At 45.8% G+C, this 27,621-nt stretch overlaps 1 protein-coding gene across 1 annotated transcript in view; it reads left to right on the forward strand.

Moving 5' to 3' along the window:
- Nucleotides 1-21,246, forward strand: part of LOC126195752 (neuropilin and tolloid-like protein 2) — a gene marked incomplete at its 3' end in the record, with an annotated part of 1,334,530 nt that extends 1,313,284 nt beyond the window's left edge. Inside the window, exons 7-9 of the mRNA XM_049934379.1 lie at nucleotides 3,040-3,153; nucleotides 3,301-3,522; nucleotides 21,112-21,246. Coding sequence (XP_049790336.1) covers nucleotides 3,040-3,153; nucleotides 3,301-3,522; nucleotides 21,112-21,246 — 471 coding nt within the window. The remainder of the gene's footprint in view (nucleotides 1-3,039; nucleotides 3,154-3,300; nucleotides 3,523-21,111) is intronic.
- Between the last annotated feature and the right edge of the window lie 6,375 nt (nucleotides 21,247-27,621).

The raw sequence follows: 27,621 nt of genomic DNA on the forward strand, positions 1-27,621 counted from the left end.
TGCGGTCCCCTACGGCAGTGCGTAGGATCCTACGGTCTTGGCGTGCATCCGTGCGTCGCTGCGGTCCGGTCCCAGGTCGACGGGCACGTGCACCTTCCGCCGACCACTGGCGACAACATCGATGTACTGTGGAGACCTCACGCCCCACGTGTTGAGCAATTCGGCGGTACGTGCACTCGGCCTCCCGCATGCCCACTATACGCCCTCGCTCAAAGTCCGTCAACTGCACATACGGTTCACGTCCACGCTGTCGCGGCATGCTACCAGTGTTAAAGACTGCGATGGTGCTCCGTATGCCACGGCAAACTGGCTGACACTGACGGCGGCGGTGCACAAATGCTGCGCAGCTAGCGCCATTCGACGGCCAACACCGCGGTTCCTGGTGTGTCCGCTGTGCCGTGCGTGTGATCATTGCTTGTACAGCCCTCTCGCAGTGTCCGGAGCAAGTATGGTGGGTCTGACACACCGGTGTCAATGTGTTCTTTTTTCCATTTCCAGGAGTGTATATAGCAGTCATGGCATCCAGTCTTACAAATTTACTGTCTCTGATGGACACACGTCCAGATCATCCGCTCTCAAAACTCCGCCATTTCTCTCCCCCGATCCACCACTGCTGGCGGCTCACCTCCAACTGCGCAACGCTACGCGCTGTTCACATCCCGGTGCCCAACACTACAATAGTGAATATTCCAACAATGCCCACCACCCACAGACTGCACACAGCACAGTCAGTGATTTTCATACAGTGCGCTACGTGGCGTTACCAGCATGAAAACCTAAACAGCCTACTTACAACGTTTTGACTGCCTCACCTATTCTGAGAAGAGCCTTCTTATTCCTTACTTTATCAGTCCACCTAATTTCCAACATTTGTCGGTAGCACTACAGCTCAAATGGCTAAATGGGTCAAATGGCTCTGAGCACTATGGGACTCAACTGCTGAGGTCGTTAGTCCCCTAGAACTTAGAACTAGTTAAACCTAACTAACCTAAGGACATCACAAACATCCATGCCCGAGGCAGGATTCGAACCTGCAACCGTAGCGGTCTTGCGGTTCCAGACTGCAGCGCCTTTAACCGCACGGCCACTTCGGCCGGCACAACTCAAATGTTTCGGTTCTCTTCTGTTGCGGTTATCCCACAGTCCATGTGTCACTGCCATACAGTGCTGTGCTTCAAACATACATTTTCAGCAATTTCACGTTAAATTAAGGCCTATGTTTAATATTTGTAGACTTGTCTTGGCCAGGAATACCCTTTTTGCCAGTGCTAGTCTGTTCTTGATGTTCTCCTTGCTCCGTCCGTCATGGGTTATTTTGTTGCTTATGTAGTACGAGGGGTGCCCAGAATGGTGCGACTAAGGTCATCAGCCTCATGTTGAGGCAGTAACGGCCATTCTTCCTGCAGAGCTGTTCGCAAGGCTTGGAGAGTTGCTGGTGTATGTTGACGTGATGCAACCTGTCTCCCTAGTCCATCCGAGATATACTCTAGCGCGTTTAAACCGGAAGAGCGAGCACGCAACGCCACAAATGCAGTGTCTTCCGTTTCCAAAAAAAACATTAACCGCTCCTGCTTTGAGGTAGAGCATTATCGTACTTCAGTACGAAGTCTAGGTCCACAGCACCTCGTAACAACCGCACATGAGATCCTAAAGTCTCCTTAGGCTACCTGACAGCTGTTAAATCTTGCTGATACAATTTCACGAAGAGGTGCTCGAGTGGTCGACATAATCCCTGCTCACACCATTAGGGGTCCTTCTCGATATTGGCGGGCCGGTGTGTCCGAGCGATTCTAGGCGCTTCAGTCTGGAACCGCGTGACCGCTACGGTCGCAGGATCGAATCCTGCCTCGGGCATGGATGTGTGTGATGTCCTTAGGTTAGTTAGTTTTAAGTTCTAGGGGCTGATCACCTCAGATGTTAAGTCCCATAGTGCTCAGAGCCATTTGAGCCTCCTCGATATTTGTCTCTTTCCACAATGTGTGGAATCACTCTCCGGACCAAATCGGGACTCATCTGTGAAAAGAACATCAGCCCACCATCCGACCGTCCAGGTGGCATGTTGATGACTCCTCTCTAAGAGTTCCCTTCTTTTATTTAAGTTTTAGTTATGTCATGTTCCATAGATCATTTTCCTGATTATTTTATCGATATGATGTGGAACAAGACAGATTACAAGATATATATTCACACATGAATAGTGCTAATATTTATATTACTCAGATTTTTAGTTCTACACATGCAACAACATTTAGAGGTACACATTTTTTTTACCATTTCTGAAACAGAAACTCGTCCATGGAGTAGAAGGAGTTGCCCAAAAGAAATGATTTTAATCTAGATTTAAAACTTGGTCTGCTACCTGCCAGACACTTTATGTTGTTGGGCAAATGATCAAAGATTTTTGTTGCTGAATAATGTACTCAATTTTGAGCTACTGACAGCTTCAATAAAGGATAGGAAGAGACGCAGAGGTAAACAGACAGCAGGTCTCCAACTATAAAGGCCACTCCGTCGAAGCCTTCTGTACACCGTTTGCCTTGATATAAGACGTCCAGTGGATGCTGGGACGTCAGATGCCAGTTCTAGCGCAGTGCTAAGGCGGTGCAGTCGTGCCCTTACAGCGAAATAACAGTCCACTCTTTCTGATGTCACACGTGGTTGGCCCTGTCCTGGTCTCTAGGACACCACATTAAACCATCGGTCCAAATCACTTTGCTACTGGCTGCTTCCATTCTTCCTATGACTTCCCCAGCAGAGAGTCTGTAGCGTGTTCTCTGTGCTGTATTGCACCTTCTGTGACTGTGTACACAGCGAGTGTGGACGGGGACTAACCTGCGAACACTACCGCGCTTTATAGGTGGCCTGGCTTCATTGCTGGGATGGTTGTCCGTTCATTGGAATGCCATCATTCGACCGGAACACGATCGTAGCGACATCTGTTGACAGTGTGTATGATTATATCGTGAAAGAGAGACAGGGCGGGGAAATGGCGGTTTGTTGCTTTGATTTTGGACACCAGTGCTGTTCTCACTCGCCTAGCGGCACAGCCTTCAGTGCGTGACGTCACAGATCTGCTCTGGCCTACAGGAGCATGTGCGCGCGTCACGGGAGGCGCGCCTCGACGCTGCCGGCAAGTCGACGCCCGGCGGATCGGTGGCGGCGCTGCGGTCCATGGGAGCGGGCAGCCGGCGCGCCAGCGGCAGCGGCGGCGGGGGCGGCGGGGGCGGCGTCGCGGTCCCTGACGGCGGGGGCGGCGCGGCGACGGCCGCTGCTGCTGCGGCGGCGGCGGCGGGCACCAAGTCGCCGCGCGCGCGCTCCGCCCCCGACGACTGCTATGTGCCGGCGGCGGGCGGGCTGCTGCCTATGCTGCTGCGGGACACGCCCCCGGACACCCAGCTGCCGCCCCCGCCGCCCCTCAACGGCGACGCCGTCTTCCTACGCGACGGCCGCCACCGCGACGGCTCCAGCTCCTCGCCCCGCCTCTTCGACGACGACGACGATGAAGAAGACGACGACGGGATGGTAAGTTAGCGGCACGCCTTCGTTTCTTTTTTTTAACCTTGCTTCCAGTCACAATCTCACAATTGCGTATCCAGACAGACTTTATCACCTGTCTCAAAAGGCCATCCTGAGGTCCCTGATCTACACAGGAAATTAGAATTGTATTAATACCTTCAGCTGCTAACGGGCGCTGATATATATCAACGGAGACAGGTCAAAATGTTTTCCCCGACCGGGACTCGAACCCCGGATCTCCTGCTTACATGGCAGACGCTCTATCCATCTGAGACTTTTTTTTTTAATTTTGTTCGGTACTCATCGTTGTCTTTGGTCGTTGCGGACGTCGCAAGAAATCCTGTTCAAGTTCGGTGGTTGATCGGTCCACTAAGTTTTTTTTTTTTATTTTTTTTTTTTTTTTTTTATTATTACAGAGGCCAACCGGCTCTCTGACCGAACACGCTGAACTATCGTGCCGGCGGAGCCATCGAGGGCACAGAGGTTAGCGCGATTGCAGCGACAACCCCCTCTCGCCTCCCGCGAGACTCACATTCTCACCTTGTATGTCCACACACTACATTCGTAATGTCCCACCCAAACACACTCATTACTCGTGGAAGACATTCTTACCAAGTCCCGCAAGAGTTCGGCGAATATGTGTGCCGGGTGCGGTGGCCGAGCGGTTCTAGACACTTCAGTCCGGAACCGCGTGACTGCTGCGGTGGCAGGTTCGAATCCTGCCTCGGGCATGGATTGTCTGATGTCCTTAGGTTAGTTAGGTTTAAGTAGTTCTAAGTTCTAGGGGACTGATGACCTCAGCAGTTAAGTCCCATAGTGCTCAGAGCCATTTGAACCATTTTTGAATATGTGTGCATCCGCACAGAAGAAGGTCATGGCCGGTGTTTCCAGAACTACATACTTTCATGGATATGGTGTCTGTTCTTTCGAACATGTCCGAGAGAACAGACACCATAGCCATACAAGTATACTGAGCTATACAGGCGGACAGTGCGTTCACCCTGTAGTCGTCGTGTGCAGCACGTGAATGTGAGGCTGGCCAATTGTGACTCTCGAACCACTTTATTAGCAAACAAAATTGTGAACCTGACTGGGAACAAAATCATTTTAACATTTACAGCAATTAGTCATCTCCATATGACAAAAATATCGTTCATTATAAAAAGCAGACCGTCTTGTTTTCCGCTTTCTTTTTCGCTATGTTGTTTGTCCCCCTTTTCCAGTGCGAGGTTCCCAGTCCGATATGGCGAGTTTTAACCAGTACTAAATCTAGAAAAGCAGTGAAAAGCGAGTCTGAGGGAGATCCAGGGGCGGAAAAAGGATATTAACGCTTAACAATTTTTGTAAAATAAGGGAGCAAAATAAAACCCTCCTTAAAGGCATAAAAACCACTTTGTAGTATAACCCAACATACCTGACCTGAAAAATCACTTAAGACTTCATGTTATATATTTTTTACGTTCTTTTTAATGAAACACTTACCAATTTCGTGTTCTGCATTAACGATGAAGTTGCTAGAAATATTATCTTAAAATAAGAGATTCTCAAGTAAACAGTATAGACTAAGGAACATGAAACCTTCAAAAAAATCGTGAACAGTTAAAAAATAACGGTATGTTAATGTCTTTTTGAAAACTACTGTTACTTTATTGACGCTCGCGCGCCTGGTATATTTCTGGCTTACGAATAGACAGGATTAAATGCCTAGTAATTGAGCACTCATGCCCACCTAGACAAGTTTTTATTGTCAGATCTTTGATTTGGGTATAGCACTTAAATGCCTTATGTTATTTTATAACTTCCATGCCACAGAATAAACTACAGCCGTATTCTTTTCCGAGGGCACCGAGCGAGATGGCGCATTCGCGAGGACAACGGTTCAAACCCGCGTCCGACTGTACAGCTTTAGGTTTCCCGTGATTTCCCTAAATCACCCCAGGCCACGCTGGGATTGTTCCTTGGAAAGGGCGCGACCGGTTTCCTTCCGTGTGCTCCGTTCTTAATGACCTCGGCGTCGACGGGACGTTAAACCCAATCTTCCGTCCTTCTCCCGAGGGCATGGAGCTCTGCTGTATGGTTATGGAGAGCCACATCAACCAGTCTTCAGACTGAAAACCACAACACAACAACAACAGATAAAGCAACAAAAGCGGGTGAAACTGCCATTTCCATTGATTTCATATCCAGTTGTTGTCTATCAGTATTTCTAATACAAATGCACACGGTTTAGAAATGCAAGAAAAATTTTATATAGTTTGAAATCTGCTTCCACCAAAAAATGACGAGACACTAATCCATTCTGCCTCATCCCCTTCCGCCCGGACAGCACATTTCTGGTTAACAACTTTTATTGAGCATCATAACAGACGGATTTAAACCTATTATGTACCTAGCGCATAGTGAATGGTATGAATTTAAGATTACACGCCATTTAAGTGCGTGCAATTAAAAAAAGGTCTTATCGTGCGTTTAAAGTCACTAAAAGTTATAAAACATAATCGGAAATGTGAAGGACAAGTGTTGACTTAAAAGTCGCAATCCGCACCAAGTCAAAATGGCTGTCGCTCCTTCCCTTCCATTCTGAGACGTAGCTACACGTCACTACAATAGGTTGCAGTATTTTTCCAGTCCAGAAAGCAGCACAGTTACTTTGTGCCCTGGCATCCCGTTTTCCCCTGAGATCCCCAAATGGTTGAGCGACGCAGAGTATCTGATCTCATAAATAAAAAGTCCACAGAAGCACCGAAATTGTTATAGACACGGAAACACAATAACAATGCCAGTGAATACAAAGGGAGAAGACAAAAATGCACTATTTCCCCCATAGTGCGTGCATAGATAGATGAAGTGATAAATAAATGTAAAACTCTGAATAGAAAAGCAGTACTCTTTGATTGTGACAGTAAACTAAATGATATCAAGATGTCCTAACACTAATTGCAGAGAATGAATAAGACCTCCAAACGGGAGTCTACAAGCTGCCGCAGATAACCTCAGAATACAACAAGAAACTGACTGCAGATAAAACGAAAGTGATGGATTATCAGGGCATACAACCAGTAAGATTAAAAGTAGTCTTGAGCAACAAAATCTCGGAGAAAATTAAACATCTTAAATTTCTAAGATTCTACATCAAATATGTACAAACAGTGACGTCGGCCAAAACTTAAATACATTCACATCCATATGAGGACCGATTGTAAAACTTTTAGAACAGAGCCAGGAAAGAAACCCAACAAAATTTTTTTATAAAACTGTAGCAGTACCAAACCTCACTTACGGAAGAGAAGACTTTAGAACACAGACAGAGGAAATGAAGTTTCCAAGAAGAGTGGAACGACATACGAGCGACTAGCTTAAAGAAATGGGAATACAAGGTAAGATCAGGAATACAGGGTGATTATAATTAAAGTTTCACTATTTATGAAATGGTTCAAATCGCTCTGGGCACTATGGGACTTAACATCTAAGGTCATCAGTCCCCTAGAACTTGGAACTACTTAAACCTAACCAACCTAAGGACATCGCAAACATCCATGCCCGAGGCAGGATTAGAACCTGCGACCGTAGCAGTCGCTCGGTTCCAGACTGTAGCGCCTAGAACCGCTCGGCCACCCCGGCCGGCACTATTTATGAGGGCCCCTATGAAAAGCGACTAATCGTAGGAAAATAAAAGTTGTGAATATATTTGTACGGGCATGCGAAAGGGAAATAACGAATAACCCTTTTAAAGAAACACATTTTAATGTCAACATGAGTGGGTAACATTTGTTAAAATTGCCTACCATTTGTAAGTTCCAATTTATAACCGTTGTTCAAAATGAGACTATTTGCCTTCACGAGAGCCTCGAATCGCGCTGGAGATTCCACTTCACAACTGTTCGCAGTACTTTTCGAACGGTGGACCAAGGAATGTTCAGCTGTCGTGCACTGCTGGAAGATCGCACATTGCGCCCAGCATTCTCAACCATGGCAACAGTAACTGCAGCTTGTGGCGCAACTGGTCGCTGGTCTCACCCAGTGGCAATTCCCAGACAGTCAGTCAGTCAGTTCTAACTTCCGAATGAAGTTCTTCAACCTCGGTGCGGAAAGAGGACATCTCCGTATGTCTTTAGTGCTTCGATACTCACGAAGAGCATCAGCATTATTGCTATTGTTTTGACAGGACGGGCTTATGAGTAAAGCGCTGCTCACCTCATCCAGACCCATGTTAACTGCCTGCAGCTGTAGTGCACACAGACGCTTGTGTTTCCGCCCTACGTCGCCGTACCAGTAACGCTGCCCAGCGGCAAGTCACGACACTAACAACGCGAAACCTGCAGCGCACAAGCTGAACATCATTCCTATGAATTTCGGTACCCATAAGGTAAATAGTTTCCCATCTACAATTGCTCAAGTAGCGAAAGTTTAATGATAGCCACCCTCCATGTAAACCAAACGAAAAAAAGACAAAAGAAAGAAATAGCAGACATTGGAAAGAACGCTTTGGCCTTACACATAGTGAATGGCTCCCGGTGAGGCTGTCATTTATAAATGTCCACAAAGAGAGAATGTAGGAGGGCCACACAAGACATCGAGTACCATAACAGACAGTGTGAAGAACAGGAAGAAGGCTAATTCTATGCAGGAACATTTGCCTGAAAATGTAAAAAGACTCAAATTACAAAAAGAATCTCCATAAAATATATTTTATCTGCGTGACAATTGTGCTGCTGAAACTGTGATGGTGATAAATTTTTGCAGTGTGTTGCGTTAAGTAAGAACAGGCACCAGCGAAGGATACTTTCTGCGATGTGGAAAGTGAGTGGCCATGGTTCGGCCAGCCTGAGGTAGGTGTAATGAAAAACTCGCTCAGAAAATGGCGTAGTTTTGTGGAAAAATGTTTCCTATCGTTGCGGGCACCGTCTTTGTTTAACTGTGGGGGGCGGGAGAATCTATTACAGAGTACAACATAGAAATTTCTTTGTCACAAAGTGTTTTAAAAGTGTTAATTAGACCGAGACACAGAACTTCCGTAAAAAAAAAAAAAAAAAAGAATCTGGTTCCCACACATCAAATTTATCCATCTTCAGGCAGCTGTACGACAAATAGGACCAGTAATGTTGCAGAGAGAAGAAGACGATTGAAAATCATGAGACCATGACAGATGATCAACGTGCAAGGTGCACATTCTTTGAGTACCAAGAAGACTGTGGATGTGATTCCGGCCATCCACCTGGCCGCCATCTTCAGGTGCGATCGCTGAGTACACAATCACGCCGGAACTGAATGAACATCAGAAGCGGTGGCTCCTTTTGCGATTCATCACTTTGGCCAGTTTCTACTGCCGGCGGCGCTGCAATTCTTCGCTTCGCAGGGGGCTGCTCTTCCACTTCTCGCGCAGGCGCAGTGGCCTGGACCCGGGGTATAAAGGGGCCGACGTTTCTGTTGTACATTCAGTTCCGGTGTGACTGTGTACTCAGCGACCGCCGCTGTAGATGGTGACCGGATGGATCAACGAAATATCGTGTAGTGAAGACGATTATGTTCGATATCCGTAAAGAGCATAAATAAGACTGCGGATGCTTTTAGACAGGTCTCTCCGTTAGTACTGCCCAGCAGTAGTGCTGTTCATGACTTCTTAGCTGAAGACAATGGGAAACGAGCAGTTTTCTGCAACAACAGATGATGAATATTTTCATAACTGGTTTTGATATCATGCGGCTTGAGTCTAACTTTATGCGTAACTGAATGCACAAAATTCACGCTGTTTGGCTAAGAAAAAAAATCCAAATCAGCCTCTTCACATACAGAAAGTGGAAGTTTGCTGCACACCTTCATGCCGGTGAAACTTCAACATATTATTTCATGGTACAGCGAATAGTGAGCGCTATCTACAGATGATCCATAAAATACAAGCAATATACCTGATGGCCAACTTCAGTACTCTTGGTTTCTGCGGGAAAATGCTACGGCTCATACCGCGAACAACACCGTGAGTCTCCTGGGTCATCGCTTTCACTCACAACTATTTGCGAAGCGGTAATGATCCCGTAGGTCTCGCAATCTATCCCCACCTTAAATTTCCTTGTGAGGATATAAATGCTGCTTAAAAAATTCACTTTCACGTTGCTCCTGAATTTTGGAGAGGAACTGCGAGATTGGTTCTGTAGTAGTTCAACGAACGTTGCAAAATGGCATCAAGAACGTGCAATGCATAGACTAATAGCACTGTGTGAATCGCGTTATGGAAGCCACTTTCATCAGCATTTCCTGATAGGCAGCAGAAAACTTTAAACAGCTTAGGAGGCACTGTATGACGTGAAATCATGTCTGGGAAACAGTTCAAAGGTAGAGAAAAAATGTAGAGATGGGAGTCCTACAGTGAGAAAGGATCTAAAGGATGTTCCCTTTATTTATTTGTTTTTTCAGTTACTTAATATATTTTATTAATTAAATAAGATATTTATTTGAGTCATCAGTCTTATGATTGGTTTGATGCGACCCGCCAGGAAATCCCCTCTTGTGCCGATCTTATCGTCTCAGAACAGCATTTGCAACCTACGTCCTCAGTTATTTGATGGATGTAATCCAATCTCCATATTTCTTCTCGTTTTTTACTCCACTGAGCACCATCAAGGACGTAGAAACTATTCCTTGGTGTCTTACCAGATGTCCTATCTTCCTGCATCTCCTTTTTGCTAGTGTTTTTCATATATTCCTTTCCTGGTCGATTCTTCGGAGAACGTCCTCAGTACTTACCTTATCACTACACCTAATTTTCAACATTCTTCTGTAGCACATCTCAAATCTTCCATTCTCTTCTTTTCCAGTTTTTCCACAGGCTAAGTTTCACTAACATACGATGCTGTTCCACTAATGTACATTCTCAGAAATTTCTTCCTCAAATTGATACTAGTATAAGTCTGTTGGAGAGGAATTCCCTTTTTGCAAGTACTTGTCTGCTTCGATGTCCTTCTTCCTCCGTCCGTCATGGGTTACTTTGTTGCCTTTGTGTCATAATTCCATAATTTCATTTACTTCGTGGTCACTAATCAAGATGTTAAGTTTATCGCTGTTCTTGTTTCTGCCACTACTCATTACTTTCGTCTTCCTTCGATTTACTCCCAATCCATATTCAGTACTCATCAGACTGTTCGTTGCACTCAACAGATTCAGTAATTCCTCTTCAGTTTCACTGAGCATAGCAAAGACATCAGCGAATCGTATTATTGAGACCTTCTCCTTGGACTTTAATACCACTCTTGAAACTTTCTTTGAGTTCTGTCATTGCTTCTTTGATGTGCAGATTGAACAGTAGGTGGAAAGACTACATCCTTGTCATACACCATTTTTAATCCGAGCACTTCGTTCTTGTTCTTCCAGACCTGTTGTTCCGTCTTCGTTCTTGTACGTATGGTATATCACAGCTTATCACTATTTTCCTCAGAACTTCGAAAATATTGTACCATTTTATATTGTCGAACGCTTTTTCCGGGTCGAAAAATCCCGTGGACGTGTCTTAAGTTTTTTCAGAATTGCTTCCAATATCAACCGCTGTCAGAATTGTTTCTCTGGTGCATACATGAGCCGTGAAGCTGACTGCGCGATAATTCTCGGTCGTGTCAGCTCTTGTTACCTTCGGGATGATGTGGATGACGTTTCTTAATCCGTCATGACACCAGGCAAATTCTCCCTCTCGTAGAGCGATATACCCAGAGCTTCCTCAATGCCATCGCCCTTGCTTTCAATTTCACCAAAGACTGTTATTACCTTTCTGTACGCTGAGGCAGTCCTTCCGACAATAACATTTTTTTTCGATTTCTGTACATTTTTCATGTAGGCAATTCGCCTTAGCTTCGCTTCACTTCCTATTTATTTTATTCATAAGTGTCTTCTATTTCAAAAATCCTAAATTTCGCTGAAGATTTTTATACTTCCTTCATCCATTTATCAACTGAAGTAATTTTTCTTGCCCCTTTTAGAGATTTCCATTCCTCTTTAACTGTACTGCCTACTGAGCTATTCCTTATTGCTGTATTTATAGCGTTAGAGAACTTCAAGCGTGTCTCGCCATCCCTTAGTACTTGCATATTCCACTTCTTTACGCATTTATTCTTCCTGACTAATCTCTTGAACATCAGCCTACTCTTCATCACTACCACATTGTGATTTGATTCTATATCTGCTCCTTACAAACCAATATCTGATTTCGTCATATCTGTCTGACCATGATGTAATCTTACTGAAATTTCCCGTATCACCCGGTTTTCTCAAGTATAGCTCCTCCTCTTGCGATTCTTGTAAAGTGTTTTCACTATCACTAGCTGAAATTTATTACAAAACTCTATTAGTCTTTCCCCCTCTCATTCCTTGTCCCAAGCCCTTATTCTCCTGTAACCTTTTCTTATACTCCTTCCCCTACAATTGCATTCCAGTCCCCCATGAATGTTCACCGCCGGCCGGGGTGGCCGAGCGGTTCTAGGCGCTACAGTGTGGATCCGCGTGACCACTATGGTCGCAGGTTCGAATCTTGCCTCGGGCATAGATGTGTGTGATGTCCTTAGGTTAGTTAGGTTTCAGTAGTTCTAAGTTCTAGGGGACTGATGACCTCAGAAGTTAAGTCCCATAGTGCTCAGAGCCATTTTGAACCCCCATGAATACTAGATTTTCATCTCCCTTTGTGTACTGTATTACCCTCTCAATATCCTCATATATTTTCTCTACCTCTTCATCTTCAGCTTGCGACGTCGACGTGTATCTAACTATCGTTGTCGGTGTTGATCTGCTGTCGCTTCTGGTAAGAACAACCTTATCACCGAACTGTTCACTGCAACACACTGTTCTCCCTTCCTTTCTATTCATAATGAATCCTACTTCCGCTACCCCATTTTCTGCTGCTGTTGATATTACCCTACACTCATCTGAACATGAATCCTTGTATCCTTCTATTTCTCTTCACTGACCCCTACTATAGCTAGATTAAGCTTTTGCATTTCCCTTTTCAGTTTTTCTGCCTTATTCCTCTCAGATCACGTTTCGTGTATCCCACAATATGTCATAGAGGTAAATGCCCGACATGGTCTGGTGTAGCTGTTTGTTACTGCTTGCAAGCAGCAACTGGCGGTGTCCGCACAGGCAGTTGATACTTGCCATCAGTAACAAAAACCAGAGGGTATCGAGCTCTTGCCTCCAGGAAATATTGTGGGATATTAAGGACAAGATCTTGCGGCGGATCTGAGAGATATACATTGTATTTTGTCGATGTTTTGGTGTCTTTACAGAAGCCTTATTACATACTTTTTCAGATTGTGAAGAGTTTCATTAAACAAAAAGCTCTACCGCCCTGGTGAGACGATGGATCAGCGAAGTTTGAGGTCAGCATCAGAGCCGTTCAACAGACACATCTACATCTATAGCTATATGACTACTCTGCAATTCACAGTGAAGTGTTTGCCAGAGGATTCTTAGAACTACTATCATATACACTCCTGGAAATGGAAAAAAGAACACATTGACACCGGTGTGTCAGACCCACCATACTTGCTCCGGACACTGCGAGAGGGCTGTACAAGCAATGATCACACGCACGGCACAACGGACACGCCAGGAACCGCGGTGTTGGCCGTCGACTGGCGCTAGCTGCGCAGCATTTGTGCACCGCCGCCGTCAGTGTCAGCCAGTTTGCCGTGGCATACGGAGCTCCATCGCAGTCTTTAACACTGGTAGCATGCCGCGACAGCGTGGACGTGAACCGTATGTGCAGTTGACGGACTTTGAGCGAGGGCGTATAGTGGGCATGCGGGAGGCCGGGTGGACGTACCGCCGAATTGCTCAACACGTGGGGCGTGAGGTCTCCACAGTACATCGATGTTGTCGCCAGTGGTCGGCGGAAGGTGCACGTGCCCGTCGACCTGGGACCGGACCGCAGCGACGCACGGATGCACGCCAAGACCGTAGGATCCTACGCAGTGCCGTAGGGGACCGCACCGCCACTTCCCAGCAAATTAGGGACACTGTTGCTCCTGGGGTATCGGCGAGGACCATTCGCAACCGTCTCCATGAAGCTGGGCTACGGTCCCGCACACCGTTAGGCCGTCTTCCGCTCACGCCCCAACATCGTGCAGCCCGCCTCCAGTGGTGTCGCGACAGGCGTGAATGGAGGGACGAATGGAGACGTGTCGTCTTCAGCGATGAGAGTCGCTTCTGCCTTGGTGCCAATGATGGTCGTATGCGTGTTTGGCGCCGTGCAGGTGAGCGCCACAATCAGGACTGCATACGACCGAGGCACACAGGGCCAACACCCGGCATCATGGTGTGGGGAGCGATCTCCTACACTGGCCGTACACCACTGGTGATCGTCGAGGGGACACTGAATAGTGCACGGTACATCCAAACCGTCATCGAACCCATCGTTCTACCATTCCTAGACCGGCAAGGGAACTTGCTGTTCCAACAGGACAATGCACGTCCGCATGTATCCCGTGCCACCCAACGTGCTCTAGAAGGTTTAAGTCAACTACCCTGGCCAGCAAGATCTCCGGATCTGTCCCCCATTGAGCATGTTTGGGACTGGATGAAGCGTCGTCTCACGCGGTCTGCACGTCCAGCACGAACGCTGGTCCAACTGAGGCGCCAGGTGGAAATGGCATGGCAAGCCGTTCCACAGGACTACATCCAGCATCTCTACGATCGTCTCCATGGGAGAATAGCAGCCTGCATTGCTGCGAAAGGTGGATATACACTGTACTAGTGCCGACATTGTGCATGCTCTGTTGCCTGTGTCTATGTGCCTGTGGTTCTGTCAGTGTGATCATGTGATGTATCTGACCCCAGGAATGTGTCAATAAAGTTTCCCCTTCCTGGGACAATGAATTCACGGTGTTCTTATTTCAATTTCCAGGAGTGTATTTTCTCAACATTTCCACCCTCGAATAGCACATGGAAAAATGAACACTTAAATTTTTAGCGTCAGTTCTGATTTCTCTTACTTTATTACAATCGTCATTCTTCCTAGGTAGGTGGGAATCAACAACATATTTTGGCATTCGGAGGAGAAAGTCGTTATTGAAATCTCGCCGCAATGAAAATCGCCGTCGTTTTAATGACTGTCATTCCATCTCTGATATCATCCTCGTGACGCTGTCCCTCCTATTTGGTAATTGCAAACGGATCTCCCATTACTTGAACGTTTTGGAGGTCCTCCGTAAATCACATCTCTTAAGTATCCATTGTGGAGCAACAATATTCCGGAAGAGGACGGACAAGCGTAGCGCAGGCGGCATCTTTAGTCAATATGCTGCTACTTCCAGATGTGCCAATAAAACGTAATTTTTTGTTCACTTTCCCCATAGCAATTTCTTAAAATTTCCAATTTAAATTTTTCGTAATTGTAAACTGTAAGTTTTTGTTTGAATCGACAACCTTTAAATTTGTGTGATTTTTTTTCTGCAACTAAACTCTGCGGCTATTTAGTGATGACGCTGTGATGTAAGGGAAGATATCGTCATTCAGTGACTGTATAAGGCTGCAAGATTACATAAAATTTATGAATGGCAGCTTTCTCTAGATGTAGAAAAATATAAGTTAACGCAGATGGTAAGAAAGACAATCCGTAGTATTAGTAGTGTGCTGTTCCACTCACATCGATTGTGTATCAGGGAGTAACGTTTCAAAGTGACATAAAATTGAACGAGTACGCAATGACGGTAGCACGGGAGGCGAACAGTCGACTTCATTTTTTTGGGAGAATTTTAGGGAAGTGTAGCCCATCTGTAAAGGAAAGCGCCTGTAGAACATTAATGCGACACGTTCTTGAGTACTGCTCACGTATTTGGGATCCCCAATGGGTAGGATTACAGGAAGACATCCAGGCAACTCAAGGCAGATTGCTAAATTTGTTACTAGCAGGTGTTACGGAGACGCTTTGTGAACACAAATCCCTGCAGGAAAGACCACGTACTTTTCGCGAAACGCTATTGACGAACTTTAGAGAATGGCCATTTGAAGGCTGACGGCAGAAACGATTCTAATGCCGGCACTGTACATTTTGCATAAGGACCACGAAGCTAGGGTAAGAGAGACTAGGGTCAGTATGGAGGCATATAAACTGTCGTTTTTCCCTTGCCCTGTTTATGAGTGGAATGGGAAAGGAAATGACCAGTAGTGGTATAAGATACCCTCCGTTAAGCACCTTATGACGACTTGCGGAAAATGTTTGTAGATGTAAACATAATGCAATATATTTAGTGCCAGTGGAGGAGCGGTGGCCACGCGGTTCTAGGCGCTGCAGTCCGGAACCGCGCGACTGCTACGGTCGCAGGTTCGAATCCTGCCTCGGGCATGGATGTGTGTGATGTCCTTAGTTAGGTTTAAGTAGTTCTAAGTTCTAGGGGACTGATGACCTCAGATGCTAAGTCCCATAGTGCTAAGAGCCATTTGAACCAACCAGTGGAGGACCTCAAACGTACTATCGTTTAAGGATGCTGCCAATTTTAGCACCATGCAGATATCTTGTTGATATGATTTTGCAACCGGTTTTGATCTTCTGACGGCTTTTCTAGAGGGATCATTTGAGAACACTCTAAGATGGCCCTGAGCACTATGGGACTTAAGATATGAGGTCATCAGTCCGCTAGAACTTAGAACTACTTAAACCTAACCAACCTAAGGACGTCACACACATCCATGTCCGAGGCAGGATTCGAACCTGCGACCGTAGCGGTCGCGCGGTTCCAAACTGAAGCGCCCAGAGCCACTCGGCCAAAGCGGCTGGCACCATCTAAGAGATTTTCTCACTTTGTCTCCTAAATCGATTATATGCAGGGAGAGCAAAATAAAACTAGCCTAGTACATATTTCATGGAACTCAAAATGGTGACCCAACTTGACATATTCAGTCCTGGGAGCGAGTGATGTAAGGTAAATGTAATACGTTCTGGGCCAGTTATTTCTCCTGATGACTGAGGACAGTGTACTGAAGAACATTGCATCTGTATTACTTCATCTGCAGACAAAGAACTACTTACGAGTAATATGTTTTTGTGGTGGATACTAACTCCAAGTGCGCTTGGCACAAGCAAGCCATTAATGTTCATTTTCCCCTTGGCAGCAGGGCAGGTACTGACGTCTGGATGCGTGGGCACAGAACTGATAGTCTATACTGAAAGGCGTAGTCCTCTTTACGATACAGGTACGACTATGGAGTAAACAACAGGTAGAAAATTATGTGATGTGTTTGCAGGAAAAAAAAAACTGACACAGTGAAGTGCGTGTGTATTAAAGTAGAGGAAGTGGTACAAATATAGAATATCATTCTGTTTTTCGTTCATAAATTTCTCCTTTTTTCACATTAAGTAAACTAAATGTCTGTAGAACATACTCTGGGAAATATTTTAATGTTTCTTGTATTTTCGAATTCAAAAACCGTACGTAACACAAAGTTTGGATTTTTGGCACTTCAGGTTATAGAGTACAAATATGAAATACTTAACTCATTTCAAATTTCTTAAGATTAAAACAAATAAAGTAAAATCTAATAATTCATTATAAAAAGACTAGAAATCATAATACAACAGAAAAATACACAAAATATACCCTTTTCAATTATTAAATTCCTTACTCTATGTAATTTCACTTGCAGAAATCACACACATATCGTCCTTTACCGTAACGTGCACATTCAGTGAGCACCCAGATTTTGCACATTAGACACGTTATCCATTCTCCCTTGCCTAGTTCTGTGAAAATTTACCTGAGCAAAAGAGAATTTGCCATCTTCATTAGCGGTTACACTTTTGTCCAGAAGGCTACTAATGTTCGACGAATTTTCTCTCACACTAGAAACATCCTCAGAATCAGGTGATCCTTGTTTCCTAGGCTTTAGTGCCTCCTGCTTCTTTGTCTCCGGTTTACTTGTAGCTGTCTTCGATACTTCAACAGATGTCTTGTATGGAGACAAGATTAGGCCTGCTAAAGGAGCTGCTTTTTTTCCCTTCATTCCTGGTCTCTTCTTTGTGCAATCGGCGAGATTTGACAAGGTGTAATTTCAGACGTGGCAGGAGGTGTTCCTCATTCGACTTCAACATTAGCCACAGCTCCTGCAGATGTTACACTGACTGGATCATTAGGCAAATCCTTAATTATTCCTTCATTGCTGGCAATGAAATCTGCATCGGCGAAAACATGGGGGTTTAACGGGTATTTCCTGTCACCCTTAACACTTTGACTGCCACATCCCCTGTCAAGCAGTTGATGTAGACCTTCGCATTCAGTTCGGCGATGTCCATGTTCGTTACTGGACTTCTATTTTTCCTCATCCATATGCGTACCAGGTCAGAATAATAGGCTTTCTAAGGAGTCATGAAAGTTCTATCCAGGTGATCGATGTTGTTGGAGGCATGAGGAGGCACACTCAAGGCTTTGACACGGTTTCGAGTGCGACATTTGTAACATCCAGGTTTCTGGAGTGGACCATTTTCTTGTCTCTAACATTTGTAATTGCTATTTACACAGCAACTATTTGCATAGGAAGACACGTTCATAGGATATGTGGACAAGGAAAAGGCGTTCGACAATGTAAAATGATGCAGGATGTTCGATCCTGGGGAAAATGGGGGTAAGCTATAACGAGAGACGGGTAGTATAAAATATGTACAAAAGCGTAGAGTGGACGAGCAAGAACAAAGTGCTCGGATTAAAAAGGGTGTAAGATAGGGATGTAGTCATTCGCCCATACTGTTCAGTCTGTACATCGAAGAAGCAATGACTGAAATAAAAGAAAGGTTCACGAGTAAAATTAAATTTCAAGGTGAACGGATATCAATGACACGATTCGCACAGGACATTCCCACCCTGAGTGAAAGTAAAGAAGAATTACGTGAGCTACTGAATGGGAGGATACAGAGTACGTATTGAGAGTAAATCGAAGAAAGACGAGAATAATGAGAAATGAGAACAGCGAGAAACTTAGCATCAGGGTTGATGATCACGAAGTAGATGAAGTTAAGAAATTCTGCTACCTAGGCAGCAAAATAACGAATGACGGACCCAGCAAGGAGGACACTAGAAGCAGACAAGCACTGACAAAAAGGGCATTCGTTGCCAAAAGAATATACTAGTATCAAACATAGGGCTTAATCGAAGGATGAAATTTCTGAGAGTATACGTTTGGAGCACAGCATTGTATGTTAGTGAAACATGAACTGTGCTAACCGGATCAGAAGAGAATCAAAGCGTTTGAGATGTGGAGCTAGAGACGAATGTTGAAAATTAAGTGGACTTATAAGGTAAGGAGTGAGGAGATTTTGCGGAGAATCAGAGAGAAAAGTAATATGTCGGAAACACTGACAAGGATAAGGGAGGACATCTGTTAAGGCATCAGGGAATGACTTCCATGGACTAGAGGGAGCTGTAGGGGGCAAAAACTGTAGAGGAAGACAGAGATTTGAATACATCCAGTAAATAATTGAGGACATAGGCTGCAAGTGCTACTCTGAGATGAAGATGTTGGCGCAGGGGAGGAATTCGTGGCGGGTCTCATCAAACCAGTCACAAGACTGATGACTCAAAAAGAAAATTTTGCACAGCAGACTCATCGTATTGCTTTAGAGCTCGTGAAATCATTTCTGAAGCAATTTCTATAGGCAAAACAGACTGTGAAAAGTATGGTACAAATATGGAGTACTGGGGTACAAATATGGAATAGTAGTATCCCAGATTAGCGACACAGCCATCCTGAAATTCAGAAATGCTAATAAAATCGAGAGTTAAATTTAAATAGGCAACAAACAAGCTATTACACATCGTAATGTGTTAGCTAAACGTCTGTTTACAAAATATATTAATGATTTATGTGTTATGACAACAATGAAACAGAAAGCCAGCAACCTGCAACAAATATGCCTCCTAGTGAATTCGCTCACTCGCAATGGCTCCCAAATGTGATATGATTACTTCCCAAAGCAGTGGTGAACGTAGTTTTCAAGCAGCATCTTTCACGAGGAGAAAAGTCGTAGCATTCCATATTACTACCCATATTTCATGTTTCTACCTCTTCCTCTCTCAATTAGCAAAATACACTCCTGGAAATTGAAATAAGAACACCGTGAATTCATTGTCCCAGGAAGGGGAAACTTTATTGACACATTCCTGGGGTCAGATACATCACATGATCACACTGACAGAACCACAGGCACATAGACACAGGCAACAGAGGATGCGCAATGTCGGCACTAGTACAGTGTATATCCACCTTTCGCAGCAATGCAGGCTGCTATTCTCCCATGGAGACGATCGTAGAGATGCTGGATGTAGTCCTGTGGAACGGCTTGCCATGCCATTTCCACCTGGCGCCTCAGTTGGACCAGCGTTCGTGCTGGACGTGCAGACCGCGTGAGACGACGCTTCATCCAGTCCCAAACATGCTCAATGGGGGACAGATCCGGAGATCTTGCTGGCCAGGGTAGTTGACTTACACCTTCTAGAGCACGTTGGGTACCACGGGATACATGCGGACGTGCATTGTCCTGTTGGAACAGCAAGTTCCCTTGCCGGTCTAGGAATGCTAGAACGATGGGTTCGATGACGGTTTGGATGTACCGTGCACTATTCAGTGTCCCCTCGACGATCACCAGTGGTGTACGGCCAGTGTAGCAGTTCGCTCCCCACACCATGATGCCGGGTGTTGGCCCTGTGTGCCTCGGTCGTATGCAGTCCTGATTGTGGCGCTCACCTGCACGGCGCCAAACACGCATACGACCATCATTGGCACCAAGGCAGAAGCGACTCTCATCGCTGAAGACGACACGCCTCCATTCGTCCCTCCATTCACGCCTGTCGCGACACCACTGGAGGCGGGCTGCACGATGTTGGGGCGTGAGCGGAAGACGGCCTAACGGTGTGCGGGACGGTAGCCCAGCTTCATGGAGACGGTTGCGAATGGTCCTCGCCGATACCCCAGGAGCAACAGTGTCCCTAATTTGCTGGGAAGTGGCGGTGCGGTCCCCTACGGCACTGCGTAGGATCCTACGGTCTTGGCGTGCATCCGTGCGTCGCTGCGGTCCGGTCCCAGGTCGACGGGCACGTGCACCTTCCGCCGACCACTGGCGACAACATCGATGTACTGTGGAGACCTCACGCCCCACGTGTTGAGCAATTCGGCGGTACGTCCACCCGGCCTCCCGCATGCCCACTATACGCCCTCGCTCAAAGTCCGTCAACTGCACACACGGTTCACGTCCACGCTGTCGCGGCATGCTACCAGTGTTAAAGACTGCGATGGAGCTCCGTATGCCACGGCAAACTGGCTGACACTGACGGCGGCGGTGCACAAATGCTGCGCAGCTAGCGCCATTCGACGGCCAACACCGCGGGTCCTGGTGTGTCCGCTGTGCCGTGCGTGTGATCATTGCTTGTACAGCCCTCTCGCAGTGTCCGGAGCAAGTATGGTGGGTCTGACACACCGGTGTCAATGTGTTCTTTTTTCCATTTCCAGGAGTGTATCAGGACGTATACGACTCACAGCCTGTATTTTGTCCACGCCATAGATTAAGAAGAGCAGACAGATTGTAAAGGCTGGTTTGGACCGACTCCACAGAGTGTGTCGGCGTGTTCGCAGGAGCAGGACGAGGTGGACCTGTGCGACTTCCTGGCGCCGCAGCCCGAGACCCGCGACAACGAGTGCCAGACGCGCGAGAGCCTCTTCCTGACGGCGAGCGTGACCACGGCCACGAGCACCACCTCGCCCAGCTCCGACCAGACGTCGACGCCGCCCCCGCCGCCCCCGCCGCCGCCGTCCGCCGCGCTGCTCGCCTCCCGCGCCGCCGCCGCCGCACCACCGGTGAGTACCGCCAGGCTCAATGTACGCGACGAAGCGGAACGTAATTGTGTACAGTTCCGTTCCAGGCCTTTTTAACTGCTGCGCATGTTCCTGAACTTACTGCAGGAAACACCTTCGCAAGTATCTGTGATCGCTTAATGATTGCTCCGTTAAGGGGGAACGACAGGGTGACGGTCGAAAAAAACTCGAATTTATTTCATTATGGAATTCGAATGTATATGCATTGAAGATTTGTTCGCCAAAATATTATGTACAAACTCCAAAAAGTAACGAGTCTGTGAGCGTTTGAAGCCGGGCGTTCATGGCACACCTCGGCGATAGAGAACCGATTCCATGCTCACGCTCCCTATTTACAGCGATTTGAGTAAACTTGATCTGCTGGATTGTTGTTTGGATGGTTTCGCTCGAAATGTGAAGGAAAGTTTCATTAATCGCATTTGGAGTTACGCTCCGAAAATAACCCCCAGTCGAAGCGAAATTTTCGACACTGCTTCAAATTTGGCCGTATGTATATTCAGTGTAGGCCATACTTCATTACTACTGCGTAATGCATACTACATTAAAGCCCTTCAAATCAAAATCGGCGGCGAAATGTGCCGATTCAGTGAAGACAGAGGCGCCAGCGGCGAAGCGTTCAGTGACGAAAAGGGCCTATCAGGTCAAAGTAGTAGAAAACGGCCATCCGCTAGCCGGGATGATAGTTACTATAGACCAGGCACCGATGATATCCAGTAAGTTTCAAGCTTTTGCCTTATATATATATATTACTTCTCAAAATTTAAACGCGTTTTTTCCAAAACCATGTTTTTCGGCATGGCTGTCGTCGCCCACGCTACAACTTTCATCCGATTTTAATGACTTTGGTCTCCCTTAAAGCAAACTGAATTGTCTTCAGTTCATCGTAGCCGTTAGAAGCCAACATCGGGGAAGATCAATTTTGATTCCGTCGAAATGTTGGAACACGTGAGGCAATACTGACCCTACGACATACCTTAGAAGACAGATTAAGAAAAGGCAAACCTATGTTTCTAGCATTTGTAGACTTAGAAAAAGCTTTTGACAACGTTGGCCGGAATACTCTCTTCCAAATTCTGAAGGTGGTAGGGTTCAAATACAGGGAGCGAAAGGCTATTTATAATTTGTACAGAAACCAGATGGCATTTAGAAAAATCGAGGGGCATGAAAGGGAACCAGTGGTTGAGAAGGGAGTGGTTGAGACAGGGTTGTAGCCCCTCCCCGGTGTTATACAATCTGTATATTGAGCAAGCAGTAAAGGGAAACAAAAGAAAAATTCGGAATAGGAAATCAAAATCCGTGGAGAAAAAATAAAAACTTTGAGGTTTGCCGATGACATTGTGATCCAGTCAGAGACAGCGGAGGACCTGGAAGAGCAGTTGAACGGAATTGACAGTGTCTTGAAAGGAGGGTATAAGATGATTATCAACAAAAGTAAAACGAGGATAATGGAATGTAGTCAAATTAAGTCGGGTGATGCTGCGGGAATTAGATTAGGAAATAAGACGCTTAAAGTAGTAAATGAGTTTTGCTATTTGGGGAGCAAAATAACTGATGATGGTCGAAGTAGAGAGGACATAAACTGTAGACTGGCAATGGCAAGGAAAGCGTTTCTGAAGAAGAGAAATTTGTTAACATCGAGTATAGATTTAGGTGTCAGGAAGTCGTTTCTGAAAGTATTTGTATGGAGTGTAGCCATGCATGGAAGTGAAACATGGGCGATAAATAGTTTGGACAAGAGGAGATTAGAAACTTTCGAAATGTGGTGCTACAGAAGAATGCTGAAGATTAGATGAGTAGACCACATAACTAATGAGGAGGTATTGAACAGAATTGGGGAGAAGAGGAGTTTGTGGCACAACTTAACTAGAAGAAGGGATCGGCTGGCAGGACATGTTCTGAGTCATCAAGGGATCACCAATTTAGTATTGGAGGGCAGTATGGAAGGTAAAAATCGTAGAGGGAGACCAAGAGATGAATACACTAAGCAGATTCAGAAGGATGTAGGTTGCAGTAGGTGCTTGGAGATGAAGCAGCTTGCACAGGAGAGAGTCGCATGGAGAGCTGCATCACAGCAGTCGCTGTACTGAAGACCACAACAACAACGACAACATATAGTATTTTTTCGGCCAAAAAATGAGAGATCCAAAAATGGCCATGTTTACAAATATCTTTAATTTCGCCGAAAAAAATCTTTTTTGCATGTCCTTACGATGAATTAAAAATACATCTGTAAGGATCAGGGTGATATGTTAATTTCATGTTGAAAATATCCACAACCGGAGTTACAGCCTTGGAAAAGTCCCAACTACGCAATGAAGATATTAATATTTTTCAATAAGAAATACCAATAAAAGCTTTAGTCTATGCTTTATTCAGTGCAGCAAGCCCCATTTGTCTACTACATTCCAGTAAGAAGAAAAAAACCCTGAATTTGAGCAATATTTTCGTCCGTCACTCTGTGTTTCGCCCTTAAGGGGATGTGAAAGTGAAAAGATAACATTTTCACCATTTGCTTTAGAATACATTAGTCTTGACCTAAACGCCTAGACCGTTGCGGTTTTACAGAGGTTGGGCAGAAATATGGCAATACTGCGAAAAACGCGTGCTTTGATGTAAATGCAGATACTAGAAAATCCTGTAAGTACCGCTGTTGCATTGTTCCCAATAGGATGGAAGTGACCATCGTGGTCATAAAATCGTTCTGTATAGTTGTGAGAACATTGTGTAGGAGCAGAGTGGATCGGAACGTGGGCAAATTGTTGGTACTCATATGCTGGGTGCTTCCGTAACCAAGGTAGAAGAACTGTTTGGTGTTTCCAGAGGCCCTGCAACGAACATTCATGCCGCATACAGGAAAAGCGGAAAAATACACTCTGCTAGAACGTAAAATATATTAGTAGCTGCGAATACAAAAAGCCATGAGCTGTACAAACGAATGACGACAATGAAAATTTGTGCCCGACCGGGCGTTGAACCCGAATTTCCCGGTTTACACGAACAGCCTCCTTAATCAGTTTTTTCAGCAGGTCTCATTTTGGTCGTTATTGTTAGTTGCATTTTTTCGGGCCGGACGTCCCATGACAACTGTTGAGCTTCATCGTTGATCCATTTACTCAGTTTTGTTATTACAGAGGGCAGCATACCCTCTGACCGAACACGCTGAGCTACTGTGCCGGATAAATTAGGCTATTCATGCACGACCTAATGGCCACACGCAAACTTCCATATGTCGTCGTTCCTGCGTCTCTGCTGTGCCCGTACACACATAATTTAGCTCCTGTACAGGGTGCAAGGTGCCGGGGCAAGAAGTGTATTTAACACTAAATTCTTCTAGAATCTAAATATGTAAATGATGCTCTAAGCCCCCCCCCCCTATTCTAACTCCGACTTTTGCTGTTGCACATGGATTAAAAAATATACGCGAACTGATTCTAATCAACCCTGCAAGTGGAGTACAAAAGAGTTTGGCACCTGCAATAATTTAATTTGATAAATAAGTTAAATAAAGGAAGGTTTCATTAACGTAGTGAGAAATGATGGGTTGCTCTACCGATTAACAGAATGAAAGTTCTGTCCAAAATAACAATATGATTTATTAAGACTAAACACAAAATAATAAACAAAAACACATGAAACATTTATAATACATCAAATTGGCTCAAATTGGATACTCAAACAAACGCTGTGAAAGTGAAGTTGTGCCTAAACTAGATTGTGAGGATTATGACGAAGTGGTATGTGGAGCCAATTCCTTGCAACTCAAATCTTAAGAGAAAACACATAGCTAACCCCACATTAATCCTGCTACCCAAGACAGAACAAAATTAGAAAAAGACGAACAGGCGCGCTCTGCTGAGCTCTGATTATCACCTAGGAAAATCCCTATCTGCCAGTGCTGCGGACATACATTACCAAACTGTCTTCTTAACTGCCAGAACACGATCTGGCATACCGGAGGCGATGGCTGGTTGCTTCGACGTCCTCGACCGAAAAGCGAGAGCCGACTACCCTAGAGCACCCGTACATGCCGAACACCGAACATTCCCGCCCCCACGACAGTGGCCGTGGTTAAACGTTCCAATCAGCAACTCGAAAACCGGCGGAAAATTCCACTCCATTGCCGGAGCACTACCATTCCACCAATGGAGATTCTTGGCGCCAATTTCTGCGCTGATTTTGCTACGTCACGGAGCTATGCCCTGAGCAAGCCAATCGCAGTTACTATTTTGCAGAAAGCGCGGGAATTTTCCCGCCACAACTGCCTGGGTACACAAGTCATTCCCACGCCTCGCTGGTAGCCCGCCAGAAAGTGTTTTCGCTAAGTTTCTGCGAAGTAACGGAACCTCTAGCCCAGCCGCTACTTCAGGCCCCTCCGGGCGTGTCTTTTGACAATGTCGGCGTCTGGAAAGCATTCACTCGACTCCCTCACACCCTTTCAAAATCAGCAGAGCCCGCCTGTCACCGGACCACCCGGGTGACGAGAGACGCTGTGTGGGAAGTCCGCGTGTGAAGAAATAGCAACTTTCCACCGCATGCAATTAGAGAGGAGAATCGTAAGATAGAAATATGAGAGGGGGATCATGCCACCTCTCAAGGGGACAACGTTTTAATTAATCGTCGCTGCCCGGTATCGGCGGTTAAACGCTGTACTGCAGTGGCCGTGTTGTTAAGAAGAACGATACGTGTATGCACGTCCGAAGGAACACTGGATCGTTCTTCTTAACAACACGGCCACTGCAGTATCGTATAATCTGCTAAGTCACAATGCAGATGAAGTTATGTGTTGAGTGATCGTGAGTGACGATCACTGAAGAACATTGTGACGAAAAACGAGAGAATGACGGCTGGAAAAGTCGCAGCAGAACTGAGTGTCGCATTCGCGAACTCTGTCAGCACCAAAGTAACGCAAAGGGGGCTGCGTAACGGGTAAGGCAAACTCTAGATTGCGGTTTATTGGTAGAATCCTGAAGCGATGCAGTCCTTCAACAACGGAAATTGCTTACCAGTCTTAGAGTATTGTTCGTCTATATGGGACCCTTACCAGTTGGGTCTGATTCAAGAGATTGAGAAGGCCCAAAGAAGAGCGGTAAGATTCGTGTCTGGTACATTTAGCCATCGCGAGAGCGTTACAAATGTCATACAAAGTTTGAAGTGGGACACACTTGCAGATAGACGACGCGCTAAACGGAAGGGGCTGCTCGCTAAATTCCGAAATCCGATCTTTACCGAGAATGCAGAGCAATTATTATTACCACCAACTTTCAAATCGCGCAATGATCACCATTCAAAGATAAGGAAAATTAGAGCTCGTACTGAGGCGTTCAGTCGTTTTTCGCTCGCGCGATCCGCGAGTGGAACATAGGGGGCGGGGGGGGGGGGGGGGGGGGGGAATATGACTTTGGCGCGAATTGTGCCCTCCGCCACACAACGCTTGGTGGCTAGCGGAGTATATATGTAGATGTAGAACTGCAAGATGAGCTGTAATTCCAAAACCAGTCAGCAGTGATGCAAATGATCGTAGCAGGGAAACGTGGTGGCGAAGTCGTAAAACCTGCACTACAGAGCAATCGATGAATGTCGTTTGATCGGATGAGTTTTGTTGCACACTGTTTCCAGATTGTGGCCGAGTTTAGTCACCAAGAGTGACACACGATGGGGGTTCGGTGATGCTTTTGGAACCATGGAATTCCACGCCATGGTTCCCTAGGGCCACAATACAAGGACGCATTACCACCAAGGATTATGCGAGCAGTCTGGCTGATCGCGTCCATCCCGTGTTACAATGTTTGTTCCCAGATTTTGGTCCTATGTTTAAAGACGAAAGGGTCCCTATTCACACAGCTCGCATCGTCTAGGACTGATTTTGTGAGTATGAGGATAAATAGTCGCATCTCCACAGTCACCAGATCTCACTATTATTGATCGTCTGTGGTCTACTTTGGACAAATAAGTTCGTCATAGCTATCCATCAACACCACCGTTCCATAAACTCGTCGGTATTTTGGAGGAATAATGGTACAAGATTCCCTCGAAAGCAATAGACGGCCTGTATTTACCCATTTCGGGACGACCGGAAACTTTTTTCGAATCCCAAGGAGTTTGCTACACCGTATTAGGCATGGTGATGAACAAGGAAGGACAGGATTAGAAATGAATTTGTTAGAGGAGCTGTGAAAGTGGGACCCATGGGGAGAAAGATACAAGAGAGTAAGGTAGTATGGACACTTAGAGAGGAAAGGGGAAGAGTATATCGGAAACAGAGTTGAAGAT

The sequence above is a fragment of the Schistocerca nitens genome, chromosome 7, assembly GCF_023898315.1.
Source record: "Schistocerca nitens isolate TAMUIC-IGC-003100 chromosome 7, iqSchNite1.1, whole genome shotgun sequence".
NCBI classification, from domain to species: domain Eukaryota; kingdom Metazoa; phylum Arthropoda; class Insecta; order Orthoptera; family Acrididae; genus Schistocerca; species Schistocerca nitens.